The following is a 9,483-nucleotide window of genomic DNA, read 5'->3' as shown; positions in this document are numbered from 1 at the left end:
CTTCCTCTTCTGCCCTCCTCCTCCCATCCTCCTCCTTTTTCTCCTTCTTCTCCTCCATTGATACCGCTTAGATCGATTTGCAATCCAATGGAAGTGGGAGAAAAGATAAGAAATATTTTTTTTGCAAATGAAGAAGGTAACTTTTATTTAAAGCTTGGATGTCTCCTCATTACAATTTATGACTATTTAGGGTATCCTTTCACCCTAAGTGCCCACCGTCCTCCTTTCACCCTACTCCTCGTCTATCCTCCCTCTCCGACCTCCTCCATCCCCCTTCTACCTCCTCCTCCTCCTGTCTCTTCCTTTTCTCCCTTCTTTCCTTCCACAATTTAGGGTATGTTTGGATATTCTTATAGGATTGGCTGATTAGGTTGGAAATCCATTGGATCCATGCATTGGGTTGTCCATTTAGGGCCTGTTTTACATGTGTTTAGAGAAGGCAATTAACTTGTAGATGAATCAGCTCGTATGATGTAGAATGCCCTCCATTTTCATGGTGATGCGCTTCTCCAGCATACTAAAACTTTGATTTTTGCTGATATAGTGGGAATTCAATGCCCACGCTACTAGTTGCTTTTCTAATTCCTTTTTTGTTTTTGGGGTTGCACTCGGCACACCCCCCCCCCCCCAACTTGTACCAAAAAAAAAAAAAAAAAAAGGATCATGACTCTACAACAATCAAACACTACCCACCCCAAATCTTATGGGGAGAAAAAAACCATGAGTCTTTTGTTTTTCTCCCTATAACTCAAAGACTAGAATCCAGGCTGAGTTTAAATAGACTCTTAGAAAATACAAGATAGATAAGACAACAGACCCGAGTTCTACAGAATTTTTAGCCCAATCTTGTAGAAATAGCCAAACATATCTTTATATTTTTTTAAATAAGAAAATAAGAAAGCTCGAGACCTAGCCTGAAGCCCGAGTAAGTATTAAGTTCGAGCCTAAGAAATAGGCCCAATGATCTATAAGGATCACCGGATTCGATGTGGATTACATTGGCCATTACGGAAAAGGCCGGACAAGATTTAGGAGTGAGATACATCACATCGCGAAGCCAAGTTACAAGCCAAACTACCGAAGGTCATAACTTGGCCATACAATCCTCAATTAAGATGATCTTTTATTTCGAAATCAAGTAGCTTTTTAAGATCTATAACTTAGCACCAGCTTCTTAAGAGGTTGAAACGTACTGAAATTCCATCGTTTGGACCTTGAAACATACCAGTCATACATGGGTTCATTTTTTTCTCCCAAAATAACTGTTTGGGGTTATATGCATGAGCAATTAAAAATGAGAATGAGCTATGTTTTGGGAAAAAATCCTATTTGGCCTCATGTAGAATTAGATTTGCCATTTCATTTTAGTGAAAGATCGGAATATTTTAATAATCCTTAAAAAATATTATTTATATATCATTCTATTGATTCTTTAAATTTGCATATTGATCTCTAGAAATCTATTTGTTCGGTCTCTTCCCATGGCCTGTATGGTTAAATTGACCTATATATTTTTGTTCAACTTTTTAGACTAGAGAGATATGAATAAGTTTTTCTACCAAGTTTAGGATTGTGATCTCTCTCTTACCAAATTGGTGAGATCTCTCTTACAGACTTGCAAGAATGTCGAAAATAACTCTGTTAAAACTAGTACAAACTGCACTATTACAATGCATGAATATTATGAGAACTCTCTCACAATCCTACAAGAATATATATTGCAAAGAAGTCTATCACAAACCTACACAAATTGCACTAGGTGATGCTCAAACTTTGTGAGAACTCTCTTACGGCCTTGCTAGGATATTGCAAGCATCACTATTACCAACCTGCACGAACTCCACCATTGCAACACTCTCACTTCTTTCTTGTCCTTTATGTTTTTAGAATACTTTTAAATGATTGTTCTTTAATCTCTATTGATAAACATTCTATAAAAGAAAGATGTGTGTTTGAATTGTTCTTCAAAGCATGTAAATGAAAAAAATTCCAATATAGAATTAAGTCAGTGGATGTATATGTGATGGGTTACATGTTTATAAGGACCAACGTGTAAATTTTAATGAGTTAAGGGATTAAGATTTAAGTTAAGAAGATTTTAGGAATTTATATGCAAGAGACTATTATATAATTTAAAGATAAAATGGTCTAAAAATGCACAGCTAGAAACTTAATACTTGTTAGAGGATGCTTGATGAATATTTGCTTTAAGTTAACGATTTGTGGCTAACTCGACCACGAAGACCTGCATGCAACAACTTTAGAGATTATAAAGCAAACTTATGGATCAAGGGACAAATGTATACATAAGGAAGATTTCAAGTACCATTACGGAAAAAACTCTCTAAACTATATTGAGAAATATAACGGAGACAATATCTTTATCTTCCTTATTTTAACATATCTATTATTTTTTTCAAACAAAAATTCGTAATTTTCATTAAAACTTTATTAATAGAGATTTATTTTTCACTGGACCCCAGAGAGAGAGAGAGAGAGAAAGGGAGGAGGAGGAGGAGGAGGAGGATGTAAACATTAATTTTCTACCGAACCAAATAAATGGAGAGCAAGAGCCTGTTTTGTATCGTTGTTGTTTTCATATTTTTATCTCTCTTCAAATTAGTGAAAAATTATATGGAGGTTAATGTTGAAATAGCATTTGCACAAAACTTCTACTATTCTTTACTTTTGTTTTCACACTTAGCGATAAATATTTATCATCAAAAGCTCTAAAAGTTTGTCCAGATCAATTTCAAAGATAAAAATGTTTCATCATACATATTTTCCAATTTAATTCATTTTTCTTAACATGCTTTGAAAATAAAGAAAATAAGATTGATACCAAACAAGTCCTAAACTTTAGGTTTTTTTTCTTGCACAAACAGCAATCATCCTAATTCCTAAGTAATTTATGAAGTGCAACAGAGAAGCAATTTTTGGCTTTAAAACTTTCTATCCGAAGTTCAAAAGGAAATACATAAGAGAATTGAACAAGACATCCAAATAATTTCTACCCAAAGTTACAAAGGAAATACATAAGAAAATTGAACAAGCCATTCAAGTCATCCTCTACATCCAAGAAGTCCAATTTGACTGGTGCCTGAAGCCCAGTTTGTAATTGAATCTGGCCCATTATTTGTGCCTAATCTGATACCAGGAGTATGAGAACATGCACTAGCCGGGACGACAAATCAAACAGCCCATAAGCCAAACGGACGGTCCAGATAAGATCTCCACTAGGGTTTCGTCCGCCTCCTCTCAATAAAAGCCATCACCTCGCATGGGTTTTGCTTCTTCGGCCTTCGTCCCTCCTCCATTTCTAGGGTTTGTTCCCCTCCCCTCTTTGCTCGCTTCTCCTCGCCATGGCGCCGAGGAAACCTAGGGCTTCGAGCCGGAATCCCGAGCTCATACGCGGGATCGGGAAGTACTCGCGGTCGAAGATGTACCACAAGCGCGGGGTCTGGGCGATCAAGGCCAAGCACGGCGGTGTCTTTCCCCGCCACGAGCCCAAGGCGGCGCCGCCCAAGCCCGCCGAGAAGCCCCCCAAATACTACCCCGCTGACGACGTCAAGCAACCCATCCCCAACCACCACAAGCACAAGCCCACCAAGCTCAGGTCCCGATCCCTTCCCGATTCCTGATCGCTTCTCTTTTCCGTTATTCTGCTCTTGATTTAGGGTTTGCGCTGTTTGTTTTGGCGATTAGGGCGAGTATTACTCCAGGGACGGTTCTCATCCTTCTCGCCGGGAGGTTCATGGGGAAGAGGGTCGTCTTCTTGAAGCAGCTCCCCTCGGGATTGCTTCTCGTTACTGGTGAGATTTTGTAGGCTTATTAGCGTATACGCCGTTACAAATTTCAATTTTTTTAACCGAATTTGTGAAGCATTTAAGCTCAAGATGGAAAATTGTTATGAATGGATGATCTGTTTTTGTTTTGCTGTTGTTTGGTTTTAGGGCTTAATTTGTAACGTTATATGTTTTTATTTTCTGCTCCTGAGGATGACTTATTCGGTGTTCACTGATCCTGTTGGAGAAAAGAAATGCAAATTGTCTAGTGTCATTATTGCAGTGGTTTTGATTTTTATTACTTCATATTAGATTCCGAGTTTTGCGTGTTTGTGTTTGTAATGTCAAGTGGAAAATAGATTTTGTTGCACTTCAGCTTGATTTGTAAGTTGGTTCCGTTTCTCTTCTTTAATGATTCCAAAGTAGAAAATTAATGCTTTCACTAGTACATACCTGTTAAAACTTGGAGATAATTGGAAATTTGAATTGCGTCATGCTTTGTTTTCGCTTGAGGAAATTAGGAATGAGAATCCTCACCCTCTACAATTCTTGGGCTGAGGTCAGGTGCCGAAGTTATTCCTGTGAACAAGAAATAGTTTTGTATAGTTAGGCTGGAAATAGGTTGAGTGAGAGTTCGTGGTCATGCTTCGTTCTTAATGAATATAACTTTTTCTCTGTAGTAAACCATTATGATATGATTTTTTCTGTTGTAAATGTATCATTTGCCCTTTAGGTTCCACATATTTAACAGTATGCATATATTATAGGTGGGTAAGGATAAGAAAGTGATGAAAAGTCAAAAAATGTATTGTATTTTAGTTTGTCAAGAACATGTCTTTCAAGATTATGAAAGTTGAATCTTGCTTTAAAGTGTTTTTGTTGCCAATCCAAAAGATGCCTCTTTTTGAATTCAAAAAATGCCAAGGTCTAGGAAACTCAGTAGACCCTGTTATGAATTAGAAGAATGATATTTGGTTCAACAAAATTAAAAGATGTTCTCTTGGTATTTCTCCTTAGTCTTAAAGGATGTCATCTTAAAAACTCCTATTAGACTTGTATTAGGATTTGTTGTCTATTACCTTTAATTATTGGTCAGTGGGAGGCATGGACCGGAAGACTGATGAGTATATGTGGCAAATTAATTTTTCAAATTTTTATTATTAGGATGTGTACCATGCAGCTCGGAAAACTTGCAGGTAAAATTGAAGGACTAAGCCGCATAATCTTACTAGCCATAACTTCGTGTATGTTTTGCCAAATGGGATTAGATAGAGGGTTTTGTCAAATAAGAATGTTCTAAAATTAAAAAAGACGTGTACTGTTGCTCCCGTCTTGTAATCTATCCGTAATAACTAATCAAAAACTTTTGTGTTTTTTGCACCTGAGTTTTTAAATTTACTAGTATTTTTAATCACAATAAAAAATCTCATAGGTAATTAGGGCTGCCAACAAGTCAATCCTTAAGATTTTAGATCCAGCAATTCTTTCGAGTTGGGTCGAGGCCATGTTTAACCTAGACGCAACTTGAAATGTTTGGGTTTGGGTCATGATCTTGTTAGGGTTGTGGTTCAAGTCAAGCATATAGCTATTCTTTTATAACTAAAAATATAATGATTGATAAATACAAATTCACTAAAAACTAAAAAGAATCAATTTACACTTGATTTTTTATTCAAAAAAATTAATTTCATCCAAATAATCGATCATTCTTAAGTTTACAAATTAGGTTATATTGATAATTCAATATTCTTGAGGGTATTATAAATAAGAATCCATCAAAACAAATAATAAATATATTTATTTAAATATAATTAAGTGAAAATAGATGAGAGATGTGGCTGATGAGATGGGAAAAAAGAATTAGTTTAAATGAGAGTTTATTCAATGAAGCGGGAAAGATATTTAGAGTGAATGAGAGAAGGTTTATATGATTGGGGTATTGGATTCGGCCAAATTGCATTCGGGGAGGGTCGGACTCATTTTTTGTTGACCCAAATTAGAACTGGATTATATATGGGCTGGTTAGGCTGGGTTGGATTACAAAATACTAGACCTGGACCTAATTTTAGATTGGGTCCAATTTTTGAACCTGACCCATTCCTTAGGTCTTCAAATACTGATTGGTTTGGACCTAATAGGATTGGAACTGGATTAAGTCACAGGCCAATCTTACCCATTTGTTGCTTTAGGTAACTTTTTGTTCTCAAGAGTGACTAGACCTTGTAAAGAACACTTCATATTTTTACTTTTGCTTTGCTCGGACCATCATATACAGGTTCCCTGCCAAATGTGGTATTGTACTTTTTAATTGTTTCGTCCTTTTCAGTATAATATTTTGCATGTACATCAAATGCTTATTGCATGTGTTGGGAACTTATATAGAAAGGACAATGTGAAAGATGTATGCCGAAACTTTTGGTCATTGACTACTATATCAGCGAGTTCTATTTAATGGTTTAAATCTTTGTGGCACAAAGAGAGGAGAAATACAAGAGGGAAATATTGCATCTTTTCTGATTAGTAGAATTTGCTCTGTTAGTTTGGTTGAGGTTTTAGATTTGTCATATCCTATATGTTGGTAGGGCCTTCTTTCAGAGGATTACAGCAGTACTGTTTGTTATAATGGTCAGTCAGCCTGAATTCATTTCATAATGAAAAAATGTTGTGTTCTTTCAAAATATTTCTTTGTTCCTTCTCTTTCTCCATTGGGTATTTAGTTTACTATTTTAGGCTGAGTGGAAAGTTCACTACTGTCTTGTAGAGCATATTAAGCTCTCTAAATAATCACTTATCGAGTAAACATTTTCTCTAGTTTATCAAATGGTGAGGCGTGAACCTGAATGCTTGCTCGTAACTGGAAAGTCTTCTCTATGTTTATGAGTGTAAACTCTTTTAGCTATTTCATGGTTCTTCCTTAAGTGGCAGAAAAGATTTGTATCTACATATCATTTGGTAGATGAAATTGTAAATATTGTTTTTAACCAAGTGATTGCAGTCTAATATGCGACCAGAAATAATTCTTTTTACCATTGCCTTTTTCTTTTTTTTTATTTCTTTCTTTTCTGGGTTCTGTTTCTCATTACCTTCGTGTTGTTGTAGGACCTTTCAAGATCAATGGGGTGCCTCTAAGACGGGTAAATCAAGCTTATGTCATTGCAACATCCACTAAGGTTGACATATCTGGAGTCAGTGCGGAGAAGTTTGACGACAAGTACTTCACGAAGGAAAAGAAGAAGAAGAACAATAAGGGGGAAAGTGAATTTTTTGAGACCGAGAAGGAGGTTTATCTTCACCTGTTTATGCTACTGATTTTTGGTTGTTATATATAGTTTCTTTCTCGTGCTTATTCTTTTTTCGTTTTTTTTATGTTGGTAAAAAATATAGGAAACAAAAGCACTCCCACAAGAGAAGAAGGATGATCAGAAGGGTGTGGATATTCCTTTGATAAAAGCCATTGATGCTGTTCCGGACTTGAAGACCTATCTAGGTGCCAGATTTTCACTTAGAGCAGGCATGAAACCCCATGAGCTTGTCTTCTAAAAGGAGAAGAAGACATTTATCTTAACCCTTTTCCCGCTAAAATTCTATATTTTAGATGCAGCCGAGATGGATGTACTTTTAATTTCGAATGGCAAGAAGGAACTTCGATTTTGTTACAGAATTAATCTTGTTAGTCAAGGGAAAAATTTTAATCAAATATTTGTTGTATGGTAGAATTGGCTGTTAAGTCCCATCTGAATCGCAAAGATTACTATGCTTCTGAATCGCAAAGATTACAGAATCAATCTTGTCATCAGCAGCAGATGGAGGAGGGGGGACTCAGTGATTGGGTTCTTCCAGTGGGAGGCCAAATCATTGTCGAGCGCGAGAACATGATCCTTCTTCATCGTGCTCCACACGCCCAGCTCCTTTCTTAGCGGTGGTACCTTAGGCTGCCCAACTGGCCCGCGCAAACTTGGGCAGCAGTGAGTGGCCGTAGAGGCAGACCATGGACTTGCCACCCTCTCCTCGTAGTTATCTCTGCCCGCCATCTCCTTGTCCTTGACAGACACCCTTTCAATGCCTCAAGGTCATTTGCAAGCCTTTCAACGCCTCAATCTAGCATCCTATCTCCTTGATCTTCTGATCAAAGTTGGCTTCTTGCCATGATACATGTTCTCTCTGACGAGGAGACGAATCACCCGGAGTAAAATCCTTGTTAAAAGGGGAGCTCAGAGTATGTTGCTTTTCGTCCTGATGAGCACTTCTTCATCGGGTGTGCTGGCTCTGTCGAGATCGTTCAGGGCTTCGTGGAGGAGAATGGTGACTGGATAGATGCCTATGATGCATTTGTAGTTGGGAGTGGTGGCTTGGCTGAGCAGGTTCACTGGTTCAGGCAAGGTCAGTGTCTGCCATATTGTTGTCTGCTGCACGCCCTGAACCAATGCTGTCAAAGCTTTTTACGAGCATATTGAATTGCTCGATATTCATAAGTGTTGCCAGTTGTGATGGTGATGGTGCGTATGCCGGGCTCTATACAGAAACATGAGATGCAGGAGCCCATCGCTACGAAGCATTGGATGCTCCTCGACTTCTCCGCGACTTTCTAGTGACGGATTGTTGAAAGATAGGTCAATCTCTCCCTTCCTCAGTGTGGGTTTGCTGCCCTACCTTTAGCACTAATCTGTTGCTACTAGATTCTGGGTTGAGGTCAGACTCCGCTTGCTGTGTGTTGAGGTCGGATGAGACCGAAGTAATCTGAGATCAATTGAAACTAAGATGGAGGGTGGTGTCGACCTGTAAAGAAATCTACTTGTCGGAAGGTTTCTGACGGAAGACCTTCCAATACTTAAGTAAGAGATTTAGAGTACCAATAAAAGAGAGAGTAGAATGTGTTGAGAGGAGTTTCGGAGTGCTTATCTGAGGATCTCTGGGTCATCCTTATATAGGGTAAGATAGATGTTCGTTACTTGATTTGGCGGAACATGCCATAACTGGATGAAAACGATTGATTGTACATTAACGATATGGTAACTACTTCGCGTGATTAGCACACGACAGCAATAGCACCAATTATGTGTTAACTACAATTTTGTGTAACTGTTAATTTTTACTACATCAAGTGGAATAGCACTTCGGTCCATACCAAAGTCATTCACTTCGGCCATAGCCGAAGTCAAAGAAGTTGGTTCAATCTGAGATTAAGATGTCCAATATTCTTTCCATTACTTACCCTCCTACTTCTGAGTAATATAATTTTAGTTCGAGGGATGGAAATTGTATCGTTATCTTGACTGAGGACAAATTATCTAGAAGGAAGTTTTAATGCGCCAATTAATCTTCTCAAAGTGTAACAACTTTGGGGTTGTTTCGAGGTTCTTTATTGTGACAATCTGGATGAGCTGCTCATCCGACCTCAGCGTACTTCAATTCCAACCGACCTCAACGAACAGCAAGCAGAGTGCCGATCCAAAATCTAGCAGCAATAGGAAGGTAATATGATTTCTGTCGTGGAGAAGCTGTGTTTTGAGGCACTTTCTTCCATAGAGCTTGAGATTTTAAGGGGTTTAGATTAAGGAGTTGAGCTATTCCTTCATACGAACAAAGCATCGAATCAAATGTCAGGAAAGCTCATGGGATGCTTCTCAGTCACCGACCGTACTTTTATCCATTACCAGCTTTCTCAGAGTAGAGAGGCAAAACAAGCGGCCGTCATAAG

At 38.0% G+C, this 9,483-nt stretch overlaps 1 protein-coding gene across 1 annotated transcript; it reads left to right on the top strand.

The window, feature by feature from the left end:
- Nucleotides 1-3,274: 3,274 nt before the first annotated feature.
- On the top strand, nucleotides 3,275-7,501 carry LOC103705376 (60S ribosomal protein L6-like). Its single transcript, XM_008789067.4, has 4 exons — nucleotides 3,275-3,616; nucleotides 3,706-3,812; nucleotides 6,885-7,066; nucleotides 7,170-7,501. Exons 1-4 carry the CDS (start codon nucleotides 3,363-3,365, stop codon nucleotides 7,323-7,325), a joined length of 699 nt encoding a protein of 232 aa, XP_008787289.1. The 5' UTR covers nucleotides 3,275-3,362; the 3' UTR covers nucleotides 7,326-7,501.
- The last annotated feature ends 1,982 nt before the right edge of the window (nucleotides 7,502-9,483 follow it).

The sequence above is a fragment of the Phoenix dactylifera genome, chromosome 1 (genome assembly GCF_009389715.1).
Source record: "Phoenix dactylifera cultivar Barhee BC4 chromosome 1, palm_55x_up_171113_PBpolish2nd_filt_p, whole genome shotgun sequence".
Lineage (NCBI taxonomy): Eukaryota > Viridiplantae > Streptophyta > Magnoliopsida > Arecales > Arecaceae > Phoenix > Phoenix dactylifera.
Note: the sequence above shows the minus strand (reverse complement) of the source record. Positions and strands in the feature narration are given on the sequence as shown.

Bases quoted from the DNA above. Each gene is read 5' to 3' on its own strand.
- LOC103705376 (XM_008789067.4), top strand. From the start codon at position 3,363: ATGGCGCCGAGGAAACCTAGGGCTTCGAGCCGGAATCCCGAGCTCATA. The intron at 3,617-3,705 runs GTCCCGATCCCT...TTTGGCGATTAG, and splicing joins CACAAGCCCACCAAGCTCAG to GGCGAGTATTACTCCAGGGA. The intron at 7,067-7,169 runs GTTTATCTTCAC...TAAAAAATATAG, and splicing joins TTTTTGAGACCGAGAAGGAG to GAAACAAAAGCACTCCCACA.